Source organism: Rhinatrema bivittatum, chromosome 3 (assembly GCF_901001135.1).
Source record: "Rhinatrema bivittatum chromosome 3, aRhiBiv1.1, whole genome shotgun sequence".
Lineage (NCBI taxonomy): Eukaryota > Metazoa > Chordata > Amphibia > Gymnophiona > Rhinatrematidae > Rhinatrema > Rhinatrema bivittatum.
This window is the reverse complement of record NC_042617.1, coordinates 111,790,973-111,813,238: the sequence shown is the minus strand read 5'-3', so window position 1 is coordinate 111,813,238 and position 22,266 is coordinate 111,790,973. Positions and strand designations below refer to the sequence as shown.

The following is a 22,266-nucleotide window of genomic DNA, read 5'->3' as shown; positions in this document are numbered from 1 at the left end:
TAGAAGCCTCTCATGAGGGACTTTGTCAAACGCCTTCTGAAAATCCAAATACACTACATCTACCGGTTCACCTTTATCCACATGTTTATTAACACCTTCAAAAAAATGAAGCAGATTTGTTAGGCAAGACTTCCCCATGTTGACTGTGTCCCATTAAATCATGTCTTTCTATATGCTCTACGATTTTGATCTTGAGAATAGTTTCCACTATTTTTCCTGGCACTGAAGTCAGGCTCACTGGTCTATAGTTACCCGGATCGCCCCTGGAGCCTTTTTTAAATATTGGGGTTACATTGGCCACCCTCCAGTCTTTAGGTACAATGGATGATTTTAATGATAGGTTGCAAATTTTAACTAATAGATCAGAAATTTCATTTTTGAGTTCCTTCAGAACCCTAGGATGCATACCATCCGGTCCAGGTGATTTGCTACTCTTTAGTTTGTCAATCTGGCCTACTACATCTTCCAGGTTCACAGTGATTTCGTTCAGTTCGTCTGAGTCATCACCCCTGAAAACCATCTCTGGAACTGGTATCTCCCCAACATCCTCATTAGTAAACATGGAGGCAAAGAATTCATTTAGTCTTTCTGCAATGGCCTTATCTTCCCTAAGAGCCCCTTTAACCCCTCTGTCATCTAATAGTCCAACCGACTCCCTCACAGGTTTCTTGCTTTGGATATATTTTAAAAAGTTTTTATTATGAGTTTTTGCCTCTATGGCCAACTTGATTTCAAATTCTCTCTTCGGCTGTCTTATCAATTTTTTACACTTACCTTGAAAATGCTTATGTTTTAATGCTATTTTCTTCAGATGGATCCTTCTTCCAATTTTTGAATGAAGATCTTTTGGCTAAAATAGCCTCTTTCACCTCACCTTTTAAGCATGATGGTAATCGTTTTGCCTTCCTTCCACCTTTCTTTAATGCACGGAATACATATGGACTGCGCTTCTAGGATTGTATTTTTAAACAATGTCCAAGCCTGTTGAACACTTTTAACCTTTGCAGCTGCACCTTTCAGTTTTTTTTTCTAACTATTTTCCTCATTTTATCAAAGTTTCCCTTTTTAAAATTTAGTGTTAGAGCTGCAGGTTTACTTATTGTCCCCCCTTCCAGTTATTAGTTTAAATTTGATCATGTTATGATCACTGTTGCCAAGTGGCCCCACCACTGTTACTACTTTCACCAAATCTTGCGTTCCACTAAGAATTAAATCTAAAATAGCTCCCTCTCTTGTTGGTTCCTGAACCAATTGCTCCATGAAGCAATCATTTATTGCATCCAGGAACTTTGTCTCTAGCAAGTCCTGATGTTACATTTACCCAGTCAATATTGGGGTAATTGAAATCTCCCATTATTATTGCACTGCCAAATTGGTTTGCTTCCCTGATTTCTCTTAGCATTTCTCTGACCATTTTGTCCAGGTGGACGGTAGTATACTCCTATCACTATACTCTTACCCAACACACATGGGATTTCTACCCATATAGATTCTACTGAGCATTTAGTCTCTTGTATGATCTTTATCCTGTTGGACTCTATACCCTCCCGGACATAAAGTGCCACACCCCCACCAAGTTGATCCTCCCTATCACTGCGATATAATTTGTACCCTGATTATAGCACTGTCCCATTGGTTATCCTCCTTCCACCAAGTCTCTGAGATGCCAATTATGTCAATCTCATCATTTGCTGCTATACACTCTAACTCTCCCAACTTACTTCTTAGACTTCTGGTATTGGCATACAGACATTTCAAAGTGTGGTTTTTGCTTGTTTTAACAACCTGCTTTTCAGTTGTTTGGGATAATTCGGAAATCATTAGCTTTGGTGATTTTTTACATATAGGTATATGAACTATGTTTGCTTTTGATGGAACCTCCCTGTTGGGATGCCCTAACTCTCCTGTTTTATTAGTATCCTTCAAGTATACATTTCTCCGAACCATGCACTGCTGAGTGACTGTCTGCTTTCCCCCTTGTTCTAGTTTAAAAGCTGCTCTATCTCCTTTTTGAAAGTTAGTGCCAGCAGCTTGGTTCCACTCTGGTTAAGGTGGAGCCTGTCCTTTCGGGAAAAGTCTCCCCTTTCCCCAAAAGGTTCCCCAGTTCCTTACAAAGCTGAATCCCTCTTCTCTGCACCATCGTCTCATCCACGCATTGAAACTCTGGAGCTCTGCCTGCCTCTGGGGACCTGCACGTGGAACAGGAAGCATTTCAGAGAATGCCACCCTGGAGGTTCTGGATTTCAGCTTCCTACCTAACATCCTAAATTTGGCTTCCAGAACCTCTCTCCCACATTTTCCTATGTTGTTGGTGCCCACATGTACCACGACAGCTGGCTCCTCCCCAGCACGGTCTATAATCCTATCTAGGTGACGTGTGAGGTCTGCCACCTTTGCACCAGGCAGGCAAGTTACCAGGCGGTCCTCAAGTCCACCAGCCACCCTGCTATCTAGATTTCTAATAATTGAATCACCAACTATGATGGCCGGCCTAACCCTTCCCTCCTGGGCAGTAGCCCTGGGAGATTTGTCCTCAGTGCAAGAAGACAATACATCATCTGGAGAGCAGGTCCTTGCTACAGGATCACTTCCTGCTACACCAGGGTGATGTTCTCCTACTGGGAGACCTTTCTGATCCAAGGCAGCACTGGGGCTGCCAGAATGGATTTGGGACTTGGGTACTATGTCCCTGAAGGTCTCATCAATGTACCTCTCGGTCTCCCTCAGCTCCTCCAAGTCTGCTACTCTAGCCTCCAGAGATCGGACTTGTTCTCTGAGAGCCAGGAGCTCTTTGCACCGAGTGCACACATACAATCTCTCACCGGCGGGTAAAAAATGATGCATGTGACACTCAATGCAAAAGACTGGAAAGCCCCCCCTCTTGCTGCTGGACTGCTGCCTTCATCTTAGTATTATTGAGTTCCTAGTTAAGTTTAGGATACTAAGGGAGTTGGAATGAGAGTACTTTAAATTTACAGGTGAATTTAGTAATTAATCAGCTAGTGTCCTACAAGGGGATAATTAAACTTTCAATAAGGGCTGGTATAATATTATGTTTTAGATAAGACCCTGATTGATTTTTAATGAGAGAGTGTCTTGTGCCTAAAAATCAGGGGTTGAGTGGGTGGGAAAGACAGACACTAGAATTAACTATCTCTGGCTTGCTTATTACTTCAGACACACACAAACTCTAAAGAATATATCCCTTAATTTCACCGTTCACCAAACTTTTATAAGCCCAAAGATTTCTGAAAACTATACTTACCAATTCTCTTAAACCACGGTTAAATTAATCTTCACTCAGTCCTCTACTGCAAACTTGCGGGGCCTCTGGAAGCTGGGGCATGGAAGTCAATCCCTGGGTCGCTTACGGTGATCTCTGGACTCCTCTCCCGGGGGATGCTGGGAGCAGTATGCAGAGCAGTATGCAGATGAGCCTTCCGGCTCATCTGCATACTGCTTGTTATAGTTGCATTTCTTCTTTCTAAAACATTTATCCTTTCAGTATTTATTTGGCTTTATTTCCTACTATTTTGAATAAGAAAATAGGGTACAATAAGTTAAGTGTGTATCATTTGCAGTTTGTCACGGAATAAGGTGCAAAACATTATTCCTAAACTTTAAATCAGTACTAAACCCAACTTTAGATAACTTTTTTTGTTATGTATTTTGTAATTTGAACTAAGCACACAATCCTCTCAAACCTCTTACATTAGGGCACTTGGTGTGTTGGCACTTTATTCAGAATGGTGGGCGTGTTTCAGGAGGCCCAACATTTCAAAACTTCAAACATCAATGTCTTTTTGGAAATGAAATAAAAGAAATGGCTTTAATAAAATGGAGATTCATAGTGCAGTAGTGTGCACATCTTTTTAGCTGAAATTCTAAAATATAATTGTAAGGAAGCCTCAAAATTGTGCCTTACTAGTGGCTTCATAGTTTTTAACAGATCCCAAAGCCTCTGAGGGGTCAATGCAATAAGATGTGCACTGAAAACTGGCGCACACATTGAGTGCCCATTTTCCTAAAGTGTGCACAACCGCATCCCCTGGGTGCCTGATGCAATATTTAAATGAGGCAGCATTAAAAGGTGCACTAATGGAGAATTGAGGGTCCATAGCACTTAATAGTTTATTGCATCGGGTACTCAATATGAGCATTAGTTTTGCTACCATTCCTTTTTTTTTTTGCTATAATTCTCTTCAGCAATCTCAGCAAAATGTTAGGTGCTTCAGGCTATGGATGTCTAAATTGTTTGGTACTAAGAAAAGTGTTTATTTTTGGTGGGATGGTTTTTTTTTTTTTGTTTTGTTTTTAATGATGTGGTGATATATGTGATAATTGTAAAGCCTGTTGCTAAGTTCTGTTCTCTGTAAACCGACGAGATGTTCCCAACGTTCATCGGTATATAAAAGATATTAAATAAATAAATAAATAATTATTTTTCTCCACCAAAAACAGTAAAAACAGGCCGATTCAGTAGAAGTCGCCGGAGAGCGGGCGAGTGCACAGGCCACTCTCCTGTGCACATGATTCAGTATTTAAATGAGGGCCCGCTGTAAAAAGAGGCGCTAGGGATACTAGCAAGTCCCTAGCGCCTCTTTTTTTTTTACAAGAGTGGCGGCTGTCAGCGAGTTTGACAGCCAATGCTCAATTTTGCCTGCGTCGGTTCTCAAACCCGCTGACAGCCACGGGTTCGGAAACCGGATGCCGGCAAAATTGAGCGTCCGGTTTTCAAGCTGCCAGCCAACTGTAAATGTTTTTGTTTACTTTGGGACCTCCGACTTAATATCTCTGATATTAAGTCGGAGGATGTACAGAAAAGCAGTTTTTACTGCTTTTCTGTATACTTTCCTGGCGCCGGCAGAAATTAACACCTACCTTTTGGTTAGGCACTAATTTCTGAAAGTAAAATGTGCGGCTTGGCTGCATATTTTACTTAGTGAATCACGTGGGACTAACTAATAGGGCCATCAACGCGGGTTAACAGTGCGCTCGGCCGGAGCACACTGTATCGGTCCGATTCTAAGGGAAGGTCACACTTATCACAACACAGAGAATCTATTTTTTTTTTTTTTTTTTTTTAATGATTTTCATGAGCCCATGACTGCAAGCTGACTTTATGCCACCTCTGAGGCTGGAGTAAAATTTGCCACATTAAAAAGTGTGCATTAGGCACCCAGCGCTTTACTGTATTGAAGGTAATAGCTAATGTTTGTTATATTTGTATATTGTCCTGTTATCAATCACAGCAGTTTACACCAAGAATTTAAAAACATAGTAAAATCAGTTTGTGAACAATCAAGTTTACATTAAAAAGTTTAGTAATATAACAGTCTAAAACAAAATTTCTAACTTTTTGGCATTTCTTAGTTTAAAGCTGATACAATTCGAAATAGCCTTTTTTTTTTCATTTAGTTTACTTACATTGAGAGAACTATCAGAAATATGGCAGTTTGCATTATTACTCTTGGGCTAGTTTGAACATCCATGTTTTGAGGTTTTTCTTAGTTCACAAGGTAAGGAGTTCCATAATTTAGGCCCAGCAGTTGATATTGCTCTTTCCCTTACCTCACTTAAGTGTGGTTCGCACAGATGGAATATTCAAAAAACCTTTATTCACAGAACATAAGTTTCATTGTGGGGTGTAGAGATGCAGTGACGCACTTAGCCACTCTGAATTTTCATTATTAATCACTTTATGTAATAGGTATATTACTTTATATTGTATTCTGAATTTTACAGGTAACTATGAAGAGTTATGAGTATTGGAGTAATATGATCATATTTTTTATTGCCTGTCAAGGCCCTTGCTGTGGCATTTTACAATAACTGTAATGATCTTATTGTGTTTGCAGGCAAAGCAAATAACAGAGCATTACAGTAATCTAGGATGGAAAATATTAACATTTGGATTACTGTATAGAAGTTTCATAGTTAAAGGTTTCAAATGCTTTAGGATACATAATTTGTTATGGCCATCTCTTATTTTGTTGTTAATGCTTCCTCATATTGAGATCACCAACTATTATACCCAGATCATGTGCATGGTTGGTTGTATTTGCATAGAATCTGTCTTCAAGTAGATAGATGTTTTTGATAGGGGTTTCCTATTTAGGAATATAATTTCTGTTTTGATTATTTAGTACCAGTTTCACATGTACCAATAATTGCCGTATTGCTGATATATACACATTATCTGCATAAATGTAATAACTAATGTCTAATACGATAACAGCTTACATAACAGTAGCATATAGATGTTAAAAAGGGTTGCAGATAGAAATGACTGTTGTGGTACCCCTGACTTAATTAGCATTTCTGGTAGTGACAAGGAGATTCTTGTGGCTCAGGCATTGGGCAGCAGATGCGCCCTCAAAGGCAAGGCTGAGCATCCTGCTCTTTAAAGGACATCTCCCGTTTGGAGAGGATCTAGACACCTTAATGAAGGGCCTTGCGGACACACAACCTCAGACTCCCAGAGGATAGAGCCAGTGGACCATTGGGGTAATTTAGGCTGAAGACTAAGGAGGTTAGAGGTTTTGGGCAGGTGAAGGGACCAGCCAATTAAGGATTTAAAACTAATCGGAGGCACCCGTTTTGAGCTGTGCAAGGTTCGGTCAGAGATAAGACACTCCCTCCTCCCCCCCCCCCCCCCCCCCCCCCCCCCCCGAGCTCCTGGGGAATCCAAGGGGTTGAAGTGATAGTCAAGGAATCCACTCCGAGTTCCCACGGAGTGGGTCCTGGATGTGATCTGTTTAGGGTACACCCTGGCATTATCTGCCCCAGTACTGGCATTTTTTTTTCTAATGTCTGCCTTGCTTTTGTCCTTCAATCTGCGAGAAATCTTACACAAACTAACTAGCACCAAAGGCAATAGGGCCGGTTCTAGGCCCAGAAAGGGGGACAGATTGCCACTCCCTATATTTTGTGGTTTCCAAAAAAGAGGGGACATTCCGCCCAGTCTTAGATTTGAAGAGGCCGAACATTCAAGATGGAGACACTGAGATCCATGGTAGGGGCAGTCAGGAAGGGAAAATTCCTGACAGCTTTGGACCTATCAGAGGTTTATTTCCATATCCCTATCAAGGAGGCACATTGGAGGTATTTGAGATTTGCAGTGCTGGGAGACCATCAGAGTGCTTGGACTAGCTACAGCTCCGAGAACCTTCACCGAGGTGATATTTGTAGTGGCAACAGTGCTAAGGAAGGAGAGTATCTCAGTACATCCATATTTGGACGACTGGCTAATCAGCACCAAGTCTGAGGAGAAAAGCAGGGACTTCACAGGGAAGGTAAGGGTGCTTCTTGAGACGTTAGGAAGGGTAGTAAACAAGCCCAAGAGCAGCCTGCAGCCGGCCCAAAGGCTTTTCTACCTAGGAGCCCTGTTCGACACCAAGCAGGCAAATATGTTCTTGATACAGGCGAGGGTGGACAAAATAAGGTACAATGTGAGAGTTTGCAGCGACCAGAAAGCCCACAGTGAGGGAGTACCTGTAGCTGTTGGGTTCGACAGTGTTGACCAGAAAGGTGGTCCCATGGGCGAAAGCTCATATGCGCCCAATGCAGAGAGCGCTGGTTTTATGATGGAACCCCGGCAAGCAAAAATATAGACAGAGACTCAGACTAACCTTCCAGGTCAGGTCCAGCCTATGGGGGTGGCTGGGGGAAGAAAACTTATTAGCAGGGGTCAGCCTATCCCACCAAGGTGGATCATATTAACAACAGATGCCAACAGATTAGGCTGGGAAGCATACTGCGGAGGGCAAGCAATACAAGGCCAGTGGTCAGACAAGGAAAGGAAGGCCTCAAGGAACCCGTGAGAGTTAAGAGCAGTAAGGCTAGCGCTCAGATACTTAATCCCCAAATTGAGAGAGAAGTTGGGAAAAGTCCTTTCAGATAGCACCACAGCAGTGGCTTATATAAACAGACAAGGAGGGACACACAGTTGGCAGTTAGAGGAAGAGGTAAAGCAGCTAATGAGCTGGGCGGAATCAAACCTATTGGGGCTGACAGCTGGTTATATAGCAGGGAAAGAGAATACACAAGCAGATAGGTGGCTGGTGGATGAGAGGAGCTGCCTGGTAACTTGCCTGCTTGGTCTGAAGGTGGCAGACCTCATGCATCACCTAGAGAGGATTTTAGACAGTGCTGGAGAGGAGCCAGCTGTCATGGTACATATGGGCAAGACAAAAGAAAATGTGGGAGGGAGGTTCTGGAAGCCAAATTTAAGATTTTAGGTAAAAGCTGAAATCCAGAACCACCAGGGTAGCATTCTCTGAAATGCTCTCTGTTCCACGTGCAGGTCCCCAGTGGCAGACAGAGCTCTGGAGTCTCAATGCGTGGATGAGATGATGTGCAGGGGAGAGGGGTTCAGTTTTGTAAGGAACTGGACAGCCTTTTGGGGAAGGGGGAGACTTTTCCCGAAAGGAAGGGGTCCACCTTAACTAGGGTGGGACCAGGCTGCTGGGACTATTAAAAAGGAGAAAGCAGACAGTCACTCAGCAGTGCATGATTCAGAAGAAGGTATCTTCAAATGATATTAATGAAACAGGAGAGTTAGGGCATCCCAACAGAGAGGTTCCAATAAAAGCAAAAGTAATTCATGTGCCTATAAAGTATCATCTGACCTAAAGGATTCCAAATAATCCCTATCAACTGAAAAGCAGGTTGTTAATACAGACTCAAAACACACTTTGAAAGGTCTGAATACCAATGCCAGAAATCTAAGAAATAAGATGGGAGAGTTAATGTATAGCAGTGAATGACGAGATAGACATAATTGACATCTCAGAGATCTGGTGGAAGGATGATAACCAATGGGACAGTGCTATATCAGGGTACAAATAACATTGTAATAATAGAGAGAATCAACTTGGTGGTGTGGTGCTTTATGTCCGAAAGGGCATAGAGTCCAACAGGATAAAGATCATTCAAGGGACTAAATGCACTGTAGAATATATATGGGTAGAAATCACATGTTAGGTAAGAGTATACTACCGTCCACCTGGTGAAAATGATCAGTGTGATGTTCAAATGCTAAGAAAAATCAGGGAAGCTAACCAGTTTGGCAGTGCAGTAAAAACAGGAGATTTCATTTAAATTTACCCAGTCAATATTGGGGTAACATCAGGACATGCTAGAGATGAAAAGTACCTGGATGGAATAAATGACTGTTTCATGGAGCAATTGGTTCAGGAATCAGTGAAAAAGGGAGCTATTTTAGATCTAATTCTTACTAGAATGCAGGATTTGGTGAGAGGTAATGGTGGTGGGATCACTTGGCAATAGTGATCATAACATGATCAAATTTGAACTAATGACTGGAAGGAGGACAGTATGTAAATCTACAGCTCTAACACTAAATTTTAAAAAGGGAAAGTTTGATAAAATGAGGAAAATAGAAAAAAAATTGAAAGGTGCAGCTGGAAAGGTTAAGTGTACAACAGGCATGGACATTTGATTAAAAATACAATCGTAGAAGTGCAGTCCAGATGTATTCCACGCATTAAGAAAAGTGGAAGGAAGGCAAAACAAATACTGGCATGGTTAAAAGGTGAGCTGAAAGAGGCTATTTTAGCCAAAAAAAAAACTTCCTTCAAAAAATGGAAGAAAGATCCATCTGAAGAAAATAGGAAACTTGACAATGCTTATGCTTTTAAGTGTAAAACAGTGGAGGCCAAGGAGAAGGAACAAGGCGAGAGGAAAGTGCTCCAGGGCTTACCGGGGGTGAGGACTGGCTTCCCGGCCCTGACGGCGTCCCTGCTCCCTCCCCGTCTGACATTATAAGTGGCGGACCGCTGGGGTCTTTAAAACTGTGTTCTCAGCGGCGCATCCGCCGGCGTGTTGCTGAAGCCGCGTGCGCGACTTACCTTCAACTTTGCTTCGATCTTTGCTTCGATCTTCGAATTGAACTGGATTATGAAAGATTGATCCTTTCTCAGAGGTCTCCGTTTAAAAGGATTACCTTGAAGTTCAGAAGGAGAGGTTTGTAAAGTAACCAGCTAAGTTGTAATTTTCAAATTTGGTAATGCCTCATACGAAGCGTAAGGGGAGACTTCGTCTGGAGTCCTCTGTCCCAGCGATAGTTACCCCCTTGCAGCCTTCAATTCAAGGTTACTTTACACCAGTCGCAGCCTCATCCCTGGGAAATAAATCCGCTGAGAGTGCAGGCGAAGAGCAAAACCTGCCTCTCTTGGAAGATCATCTTTCACTGAGCCCGGGATCCCCTGAAACTCCTTCTCCCCCACATCTTACTAATCTTCAGGACCCTATCCGGGACACCCTACCACAGGTTGGAGTTAGACCGGACTCAGAGGAGAGACTTGGAGTGGAAGTAAGAAATGTTAAGATGCCTAATGAAGGTAAACTTAATGGAGAAGAACAGAAGAGGGAAGGAGACCCAGTAGCTGAGATCTCTAAGATCTCTGAAGTCTGCAGGGAGGGGGGGAAGAATATTGGCTTCAAGATGGAGAAATTAGTTAAACCCGATGTGATAACATTAGATGTAATTTGGAATGCTATAGTGGCTTTGGAGGGTTCCATATCACGGTTGACAAATGTGGTAAATAACTCACAAAACTTGGTATCAGAAACTCAATCAAGAGTTGGCAAATGTGAAAGTAGAATAAAAGAAGTTTCAGTCCAGTTAAATTCCATTTCTGAAGTACAAACTTAATTTGATTTGTTCGGATAAGTTAATGAGAAGGAAAATTGAAATGATTGAAAATAAGACACGTTATTTAAATTTAAGAATACTAAATTTTCCCTGTATAAAAGTGATATCTCCTAAAGAACAACTTAAATACTTACTGGATGTGTTGTTGATGTCATCTGAAAAAATTCCTATAACATCTAAAATATATTACGCTCCAGTATTAAAAAATGCCTTTGAATCAGAAAAAAAGGATTTGAATGTGAATCTAGAAACAGAGCTTACAGCCTTTTTGGAAATGTCGATTGAAGAGCAAATTGAATATAGGGGAACTCTACTAGTAACATTTGTCAACCCTGTTGATAGAGATCTGGTATTAAGATTGTTCCTGCGTAATCGGAACAAATTATATTATGGACAAAAGGTATGGATATACCCCGATATGAAGGAAACCCAATCCCGCAGAAAAGTTTTTGTAAGCTTGTGTCAGGAGGCAAGATCTTTTGGTGTTCATATAAATTTAAGATATCCTTGTAAATGTGTTGCACAGTATAAGGAAAATACTTATATTTTCCATGAACCATCTGAATTGGAGAGTTTTCTGTCTAAATGTAAAAATGAAGCCAAGATATCTAAACCCACAGGAGCTGGATAAATGATATAGGCTGTCTTCTCTCTCCTTGTTAGTCTACAAGAGATGTGGTCTATTAAATTTGCTCAGGATTTATAGGTATTCCTTTTATCTTTCCTCATATCGTATAGGAATATTGACTTACATTGGATCTTTGATTTGATGTTTGAACATTATGATTATTGTTTGATGTAATTGCTTAAAGATTCCTTGTAAGTCTAATTGTGTAATCATTATTTAAATATAGACTAAATAAAAAAAAAAAGTGTAAAACAGTGATAAGACACGCTAAGAGAGTTTGAAATTAAACTGGCCATATAGATAAAAACTCATAATAAAAACTTTTTAAAATATATCCAAAGCAGGAAACTTGTGAGGGAGTTGGTTGGACCATTAGATGACAAGGGGTTAAAGGGGCTCTTAGGGAAGATAAGGCCATTGCAGAAAGACTAAATTAATTCTTTGCTTCTGTGTTTACTAATGAAGATGTTGGGGAGATAGTTTTTGGTGAACATGGAAGATGTAGTAGGCCAGATTGACAAAGTAAAGAGTAGCAAATCACCTGGCCTGGGATAGTATGCACTCCAGGGTTCTGAAGGAACTAAAAAATGAAATTTCAGATCTATTAGTTACAATTTGTAACATATCATTAAAATCATTCATTGACCTGAAGACTGGAGGGTGGCCAATATAACCCCAATATTTAGAAAGGGCTTCAGGAGTGATCCAGGAAACTATAGACCGGAGAGTCTGACTTCAGTGCCAGGAAAAAAAGTGGAAACTATTCTCAAGATCAAAATCACAGGGCATATAAAAAGACATGGTTTAATGGAACAAAGTCAGCATGGATTTACCCAAGGGAAGTCTTGCCTCACAAATCTGCTTCATTTCTTTGAAGGTGTTAATAAACATGTGGATAAAGGTAAACCAGTAGATGTGTATTTGGATAGTCAGAAGGTGTTTGACAAAGTCCCTCATTTATATATTTATTTATTTGAAATTTTTTGTATACCGACTTTCGTTTAGTAACATCATGTCAGTTTACATTCAACAATGATTAGCAGCAACGCTAGAACCAACAGAGATTAGCGGCAGTGCTTTACAATTAATATTCAAATTAAGAGAAAGACAGTTAACAAAGTTTCATAACAGCTTTAAGAAATAGCGCATAACAGATTAATACATGGAAGTGCAAACAAAGAGGGGGGTAATTGAATAAACTAAAGTAGCATCAAATAATCAATTACATAGAATAAAAGGAATCATATTTATAGAGATTATTGGGAGAACTTTAGAGAACACGGAAGAAAAGTACATAATTTACAGGAGAGAGCATTTCAAGAGAGGAAAGTTGAAGTAGACGGGGAAATTAAAAAGTCATGGGACAGGAGGCAACATCCTTTTGTGAATTACAAATTGGTTAAAAGACAGGAAACAGAAAATAGGATTAAAAAGTCAATTTTCTCATTGGAAAAGGGTAAACAGTGCAATGTCTCAGGGATCTGTACTTGGACTGGTGCTTTTCAATATATTTATAAATGATCTGGAAAGGAATACAAGTGAAGTAATCAAATTTGCAGATGACTCAAAATTATGCAGTGTAGTTAAATCACAAGCGGATTGTGATAAATTGCAGGAGGACCCTGTGAGATTGCAAGATTGGGCTTCCAAATGGCAGATGAAATTTAATGTGAACAAGTGCAAGGTAATGCATATAGGGAAAAATAACCCATGCTGTAGTTACACACAGGCCGATGCAATACAGTGTGCTCCGGCGGAGCGCAATGTTAACCCGCTACTGGACGCGCATTTGACGCGCTACCTTTACCCCTTATTCAGTAAGGGGTAAAGCAAATGCATGTTGATGGCCCTATTAGGTATTCCCGCGCGATTGAGAAAGCAAAATGTGCAGCCATGCCGCACATTTTACTTTCAGAAATTAGTGACTACCCAAAGGTAGGTGTTAATTTCTCTTGGCACCGGGGAAGTGCACAGAAAAGCAGTAAAAACAGCTTTTCTGTGCCCTGCGGCTAATGGGTTGAAAACCGGACGCTTAATTTTGTTGGCATCCAGTTTCCGAACCCTTGGTTGTCAGCAGGTTTGAGAACCGGCGTCAGCTGTCAAACTCGTTGACAGCTGCCGCTCCTGTCCGAAAAGAGGCGCTAGACGCACTAGTGTCCCTAGCGCCTCTTTTTACCGCCGGCCCTCATTTAAATAAATTAAATTACTGTATTGCACACACAGGAGTGTCCTGTGCGCGTGCTGGGAGAGCGGGCGCTGTCCCGCAATTTTTACCGTATCGGCCCGACAATGTTAGGTTCTATCTTAGGCGTTATCATACAGGAAAGAGATCTAGATGTCATAGTGAATAATACATTGAAATTGTTGGCTCAGTGTGCTGTGGCAGTCAGAGAGCAAACAATGTTGGGAATTTATTAGGAAAGAAATGGCAAATAAAACAGTGGATGTCGTCATAAATTAGGCCTGGCGGTAAAAAGAGGCGCTAGGGACACTACCGCATCCCTAGCGCCTCTTTTTTGACGGAAGCGGCAGCTGTCAGCGGGTTTGACAGCTGACACTCAATTTTGCTGGTGTCGGTTCTCGAGCCCGCTGACAGCCACGGATTCGGAAACCAGATGCCGGCAAAATTGAGCGTCCGGTTTTTGACCCGCCAGCCGCTGGCCCATTTAAAAAAATTTTTCTTATTTTACTTTTTTAAACTTTCGGGACCTCCGACTTAATATCGCCATGATATTGTCGGAGGGTGCATAGAAAAGCAGTAAAAACTGCTTTTCTGTGCACTTTCCCAGTGCCCAGAGAAATTAGCGCCTACCTTTGGGTAGGTGGTAATTTCTGAAAGCAAAATTTGCAGCTTGGCTGCACATTTTGCTTTTTGAATTGCGCGGGAATAACTAATAGGGCCATCAACATGCATTTGCATGTTGCGGGCGCTATTAGGTTTGGGGGGGGTTGGACGCACGTTTTGGACGCGCTATTACCCCTTACTGAATAAGGGGTAAAGCTAGTGCGTCCAAAACGCGCGTCCAAATGCCCTTTAGATGAGTTTAAAATAGGTTTGGATAAGTTCCTAGAGGAAAGATCCATGAATTTCTATTAATTAATAATCAGTAGTAGCTTGAAATGTGTTTAGTGTTTGGGGACTTGGATTGGCCACTGTTGGAAACAGGATACTGGGCTTGGTCTGACCCAGTATGGCATATCTTATATTCTTATGGACTGTTGCAGAGGACGTCTGCATATAATCTTCACGGGCTTCTCTGCCCCCGCCCCACGTGAGAAGAACCTGGGAGCACGGGTGCTCTGCTGGCCCAGGAGTTCCCAATGTGAGCTCCTGGCACGGAGGACGAGTTGGAGCAGGGCCTACATAATGAACTAAGGAATTACACACACACACACAGAGAGCATTTGGTAAAAGATGATGTAACTGAATTGAGTAATCTGGTGCTGCTGCTGTAATGCTTCTGGGGTTCTTTCTTGATACTTTGTGTGAATGGAAAACACCCTTATCTTCTGCAGTGTGACCCAGTCCCCTTTTTTAATGTATGGTTTGTGGTTTTTTTTGTGTTTGTTTTTTTATGGTTTTAGGGTGACAAACTGGAAATGAGAAAAGTCCCTGTACCTGCACACCGATATACCCCACTGAAGGAAAACTGGATGAAAATATTCACACCTATAGTTGAGCACCTGAAACTTCAAGTCCGATTCAATCTAAAAACCAGAAATGTGGAAATCAAGGTGAAGGAAAAAAAAACTTTCAAATTATTGCTTGCGTACTGGGCCCTTCCTCTCGGCAGCTAATTTCTGGGATCTCCTTCTAGGCAAGGCTTTAGAAAGAGGTACAAGCCTTGATCATATTTGAGCTCTGGGTTTTAGAAATAGATGGAATAGAACCATTGTTTTAAAAGTGGCTTCTGATGGTGAAGGTAGTTCAGCAGGATGAAGGTAAATGTTACATATACCATGGTTGCATTTGGCAGCTTAAGATGGGGGGTAACCTGTAATGTGTGGGTTCATTAACTAATAATGTGTTCCTTTGTACATTTAAATTGCAAAGTGTTGTGACAATAGGGTAGCTATTTACTGCACTAGCAAAGGGCCTTCCCTCAGAAAGGTAGACAGGCAGGTCAGTAGGTCATCTTCAAATTTAAGGATATATTTCAACATTGAGAGAACCTGGGTCTAAATGAGGTATTCTCTGATTGCATAGCAATTGAGACGGTTCATCATCATACCTGGACAGGTAATAGAGCTCCCACTGAAAGATGTTACTGCTAAGCATTCCCTGCCCATTGATTTTTGACCTTAATGCTTCTGCACCAGCTGGCTTACATTCTTTAGACTGTAAAGTATTGGAACTTTGTTTTCAGTGTTTTTTTTTTTTTTGTTTTTTTTTTGTGGGTTGATGCTGCTGAAAGGGTACACAGGTGGGGGGTGGTCAAATGTTAGTTTATATTGTATTTTAACACACTTATTTCAAGGAGTGTGCAGCAGAGGAAAGGTGAAAATCCCTCCAGTGCTCATGTCTGGTTCTGCTGCAGGGGAATAGGGGAAGTTGAGCTGTCTGTTCCCATGTTTAAAGTTAAATTTTATTCCTTGTGCGTTGACAATGACACTGAGAACCAGTTTTTAATATGTTGTATCTATCTTTTTAAATAAGGACATCTCTGTTCTAGAATTGAAGTGGCATAACACCTGTGCTGCAGCCAAGCTGCTTAAGCCCCGACCCACAGCTGGGTCCTTGCAGGTGGAGGCCCCAGTTTACCTATGAGCTGGGGGAACTGGTTGCTTTTTCTACCTGTGGCATAGTCCTAGCTTTTCAACATTAGTATGTGGGCAGCGGCTCTCGTGGGCCTGCTGACTGCAAGCTGCTTTACTCTTCCAGCAGGGAATTGCCGGTGTGTGTGCCGAATCTTCAGGCTTTCACCTCGGATGTTTGGCGTAGGATGGCCTCTGCAGTGCTAATTCTGGAGCAGAAATGGCTGGGAGTGTTTCTTTTTCCTGAATTTGATGTTCTGTGCTTTAAACAATAAAATGTTTGGTCCACATTCGAAAGGGAATGCTGTGCACCTGCTAACACAAAACTGGTTTTAAATAAATACAAAATCCTTAAAGTGGATGGCGGGGGAGACAACGATATCTTTTCACATTTTTAGGGATGCAAGCCTTTGGGTCCAGAGTTTATAATTTCATTTGAGGTTTGCTCTCTGTTTTCAGACTTGTAAAGAAACAAAGGATGCAGGTGCACTAACAAAAGCTGCGGACTTTGTGAAAGCATTTGTTCTGGGATTCCAAGTTGAGGTGATTATTTTAAATCCTTTTCTGTACCTCTCGGTGTGTTTTGAACTAATATTTTTCCTTGTTTTTATTGCAGCAGATTAACATGTTTTTGAGCCCCCTCCCGACACACACAACATCTCTCCTATATTGTTGAAGAAAGTAAAGTTAGAGCCACTGTGTTTTGGTAAGGTGGGGAAAGCCTGTGAAAAATTTAGTCTGCAAATTTCCAGCAACCACCAGGATGTAGGGATGGGGAAAGCATCCTCCAGTCTACCAGTCCAAGAAGCAGGGTGATGTACAAGTCAAAAATATAATTAATAGAAGGCTTCTGCACAGCCCCCACCTCTTCTACTTCTCATGCTATGGTCCTGGTATAGAGAAACTACCAGAAGTATTAGCCTGAGCTTACAAAAGCCCCTTTCAGGTGTAACTCAGCAGAATTTCGATCAGTGTGCTCTACATACAAAAATTAGTACCATAAGTCCTTGTCCTGTAATTTTTCTAGTTTAATGGTAATTGTTCTTACTGTGGCTAGTGCAGTGCTCTTCAGAAGAGGGTGCTTGTGTTTTTCAGTCCGACATGGCACCCAGATGATTTGCAGTTTTAGTTTTATCAGCCTTTCCTGCACATGCTAGCAATATTACCTGCAACTCTTTGTTCTAGGATGCGCTGGCTCTCCTTAGATTGGATGATCTCTTCCTAGAATCTTTTGAAGTCACAGACGGTAAGCACGCAGTTACTACTACCCTCCTGTGAAGTGTCTGAACCCTTCATCTCTTTTCAGTATAAGGGATAAGTGTTTAGAGTTTTTGTTTTGATTTTCTTTTTCCTCTTTATGTTGGCCCCCTAAACAGAGGGGCTAGAGCTACAGCTGGTAATTCAGCAGATGCTTGCATTTGAGGCCGGCTGGGCTGAGCAATTCCTCCAAGGTCACAGGGCCAGCTGGGCTGCTCTTTGGAACAGGCTGTGCAGAGACTATTTTAAACTAAGGATCATTGTCAGATTGGTGCTGTGGTACATGCTGGGGCTCTTTCCCATTTTATTCTTGAAATGTATTCCATCTGAGCTTGAAGTATGTTTGAGTGGGCATGTGTATAAGTAATGTAAGTATAATATGAACATTTGGTAATCTGATCTCTGTGCCTTCGTTATTGTATGCTGCTCCTCCCCTCAGCCAGTGAGTAGTAGATTGTAGTAATACTTGTATAACACCCAGCAGCAGGACATGGAGAGAGTGCTGCTGCTGCTAACTGATACAATGTTGTTTTACTGAGGAGCCTGAAATCAACTCCACATTGGTGCACTGTGGGCCATCTTGCCTCAAGAACTCCTGTGCTACCCTATCCCTAGTCTGGCACCATTGCCAGCCTTCTATCTGAATCTTAAAATTTGGTCTGGGTCCTAGAATCCACAAAATATCGGCTTTCCTCATTTATGCATTCTCGTGCAGGTACAAGGGTACGTTTGTATGTGGGGGAAAGGGCAGAGGGAGCAGAGCCAAGAGATGAGTTCCAACCATTGCACAGATGTGACATCTAACCAGACTTGGGCTGTTATGTGTACCAGATTGCGGAGTTAGCTGCTGTCTGTGGGCCTTGGCTTAGGATTGCCACTGCAGTATTTGGGCTAGACAGGAGGCAATGGGACAGGACTCTGGGTAGCTGCAAATAAAGGCTCATGGTGTTGCTGATGTGGTTCATGGAAATAAAGCTTAAAGCCAACAGATGTGGAGAAAACACACTTTTTATTAAAATGCTACAAAATTAATATAAGGTATACCTTGGAGAGAGAGAGAGGCAGTGTGCTAGGCCAAGCACTGATATAACACACTTTACCAAGTAATTATACTGATAGCAAGGTTTATATAGGATTTCTACACTTGTTTCATTCACTCCTAAACTAGGTTACATAATTGCTAAATTTCTATGATGTGGTTTTCTATTATAAACAACAAATCTGAATGGACATATGGTAATTTTGCTGTTTCCATGTTAACCTGATTTACATGAGTCGAGAATAATTACCTGGCTTGCAATTAGATGGAATGTCAACTGGCCTCATCTGTTCAAAAATGTTCTATAACCTTATAGTTCAGCATATTTTATTTAAGTTAGTGTCTTTTTGGCTAGGAAAACAAGTACAAGGCTGAGGCTATGTTATTAGTACTTACAAAGCTGCCTATGATCAAAAAGTCAAAAACTTAGCAGAACAAAAATAGTGACTTCATGTGTGACATATCAAGAAGTGTTTTACTGCTTCTTCACCGCTTTTATGTCTGTGATGGGGGCTATAAGCACCTCAACATTGCAGCCCCATTAGGTACTGGTTACAAGTGAGCTAAAAAAAAAAAACGTACAGGAATTGCCAGGACACAAAGAGGAATGGGTAGAATGCCTTTTGAAGATTTGACATCTCATTTCAGAAGGAAGATGTTCAAAGGAAATCTTGTTCTGACAGCACCCACTTCAGTGCTTTTTCCTGTCTTGTTTCGCAGTGAAGCCTTTGAAAGGAGACCACCTCTCTCGAGCAATAGGAAGAATAGCTGGGAAAGGAGGGAAAACTAAATTCACCATAGAAAACGTCACGAGAACACGGATTGTCCTTGCTGATTCGTGAGTATATAACTTATGAAGTTGCCATACTGGGTCGGATCAAGGGTCCATCAAACCAAGCATCCTGTTTCAAACAGTAGCCAATCCAGGTGAGAAGTACCTGGCAAGTACCCAAACATTAAGTAGATCCCATGCTTCTAATGCCAGTAATAGCAGTGGCTATTCCCTAGTCAACTTGATTGATAGCAGTTAATGGACTTCTCCAAGAACTTATCCAAACATTTTTTTTTTTTTAAAATGCAGCTATACTAACTGCCCTAACCACATCCTCTGGCACAAATCCCAGAGCTTAACTGTGCGTTGAGTGAAAATAATTTTCTCTGATTTGTTTTAAATGTACTACTTGCTAATGTCATGGAGTGCCCCCTAGTCCTTCTATTATCCGAAAGAGTAAATAATCGATTCACATTTACCCATTCTTGACCTTTCATGATTTTATAGACCTCTATCATATCCCACCTTAGCTGTCTCCTCTCCTAACCTCTTTACCCTTTCTTCATAGGGGAGCCATTCCATCCCCTTTATCATTTTGGTTGTCCTTCTTTGTACCTTTCTCTAGTGCAACTATCTTTTTTGAGATGCGGTGACCAGAATTGTACAGATTACTCAAGGTGCAGTCTCACCATGGAGCAATACAGAGACATTAAGACACATTCTATTTTATTCACCAATTCCCTTCCTAAAAATTCCTAACACTGTTTGTTTTTTTTGACTGCCGCAACACACTGAGCCGACAATTATCAATGTATTATCAACTATGAAGGCTAGAACCTTTTTTCCTGGGTGGTAGCTCCTAATATGGAACCTAACATCGTGTAACTACAGCATGGGTTATTTTTCCCTATATGCATCACCTTGCACTTTTCCATATTAAATTTCATCTGCCATTTGTATGCCCAATCCTCCAGTCTTACAAGGTCCTCCTGCAATTTATCATCTGCTTGTGATTTAATTACTCTGATTAATTTTGTTTTCCTAGCGTGTTGTCAGATGGATTCAGGACCAGTAGGTTATGCTCCCCTTTCAGCAGATGGAGATGGAGCAAACTGACGACACAGTATATCAGTATATATACTCCTGCAGTGACTCCAGCCTGCCAGTAATTCTCCTTCTCCAGAAGATGGTGGACGTGCATCTCCCTATGGGGGATTGCTTCAGATTTTGGAAGGATGTCTTTGCAGCAGGGACCGGTTCTTCACGAGAATCGGGCTCCGTTCTGTCTTACAGTTTGGCCCTTGAGAGGGCTCATCCGTTGAAACGTAGATATTCTTCTGCGGTGATTGCCACCTTACTCCACGCTCAAAAGCTCTCCACTTCCTTAGCCTATGTGCAGGTTTGAAGAGGGTTTGAGGCCTGGTGCGAGGAGTGTGTATTCTTCCTCATTCAGTTAAGATCCCGCTCATTCTGGACTTTTTGCATGATGGGTTGAATAAAGGATTGGCCTTTAATTCCTGGAAGATAAGGTTGCAGCTCTTGCCTGATGAATGGTGGTTCCTTATAGTCTCATCCTGATGTGACCCATTTCTTGAAGGGAGTGAAATATCTTCAGCCTCCCTTGAGGTTGCTGGTTCCATTATGGAGTCTTAATTTGGTGCTGGATTTTTTGGCGGGCCCTATGGTTCAGACTGCTGCATAGCCGTTCCTTGCAGTTATTAAAGACAGTGTTCCTGGGGCTATATGTTCTACGCATTGAAGTTCCAAGCTGCAGGCCTTGTCTTGCTGGGAGCCATTCCTTTGGATGACTCCAAGGGCATTGCATCTGCATATTGTTCCATCCTTCTTACCTAAGGTGGTCTCGGAATTTCATTTGAATTACTCTATTTCCTTGCCGTCCCTGGCTAAAATCAGGGACGTGGAAGAGTATCGCCTTCTGTGTCCATTGGATGGCAAGAGACTGGTCGTGCGGTATGTGGAGGTTTCTGAAAGACGGATCACCTGTTTGTCCTTCATGGTGGAAGGAAGCAGGACAAACCAGTTTCATGGGTTACAATAGTTTGCTGGATTAAGGAGATGGTCAGTCCTGTATGTGGATGCTGAAAAGTTGTTGCCTACTCAGGTTAGGGCTCATTCCACTAGGGCTCAGGCAGTGTTATGGGCAGAGGTTAGATTGTTGTCTCCTGTTGATAACTGCCGAGCTGTGACGGGGTCCTCCTTGCATACTTTTTCCAGGTTTTATCATCTGGTTGTGCAGGCCTGGAAGGACGCAGCCTTTGCACGTGCAGGGTTGACTGGACCGCGGGCAGCCTCCCACCCTATTTGGAAATAGCTTTGGTACATCCCACTGGTCTTGAGTTCATATGTCTACATGCTAGGAAATGGAGAAAATACATACCTGATAATTTTGTTTTCCTTAATGTAGACAGATGGACTCGGCTTCCCACCCTTGCCTGCCGAATGATTGTCAGTAGCCCTCCTGTGGGGCTCTGGGTCCCAAGGGATTACTGTTAATTATTCATCCATTCCCTAGATTAGGGTATCTGCGTTCTTATTTGGGTTCAATGTTTCTTGTTGGTTACGTACTTTTATGGTTGCCTGTTTTTAATAAAGTTTTTTTGTTAGTCTGTCCACATTTGCTTTTGTACAGAATACTGGCGGGCTGGGGTTACTGCAGGAGTATATATACTGTGACGTCAGCATGCTCAGTCTCCATCTGCTGGCAGAGGAGCATAACCTACTGGTCCTGAATCCATCTGTCTACACTAAGGAAAATTAAATGATCAGGTAAGTAATTTCTACAATCATCTGCAAATTTGATTACCTGACTCCTATTACTTTCCAGATCATTTAAAATATAATGAAAATCACCTGTCCAAGTACAGATCCCTGAGGCACTCCACTGTTTACCCTTTTCCACTGAGAAAATTGACAATTTAATCCTACTGTTTTCTGTCTTTTAACCAGTTTGTAATCCACGAAAGGACATCACTTCTTATCCCATGACTTTTTTTAGTTTTCCTAGAAGCCTTTTATGAGAGACTTTGTCAAATGCCTTTTGAAAATCCAAATACACTACATCTACTGGTTCACCTTTATCGACGTTTAACCCCTTCAAAAAAAAAAAAAACAGATTT

At 41.7% G+C, this 22,266-nt stretch overlaps 1 protein-coding gene across 1 annotated transcript in view; it reads left to right on the top strand.

The window, feature by feature from the left end:
* The window catches only part of PNO1 (partner of NOB1 homolog), a 40,463-nt gene that overhangs the window by 2,064 nt on the left and 16,133 nt on the right, over nt 1–22,266 (top strand). The window contains exons 2-5 of the mRNA XM_029593591.1: nt 14,892–15,041; nt 16,521–16,604; nt 17,247–17,307; nt 19,078–19,195. Of these exons, the coding sequence (XP_029449451.1) occupies nt 14,892–15,041; nt 16,521–16,604; nt 17,247–17,307; nt 19,078–19,195 (413 nt within the window). The remainder of the gene's footprint in view (nt 1–14,891; nt 15,042–16,520; nt 16,605–17,246; nt 17,308–19,077; nt 19,196–22,266) is intronic.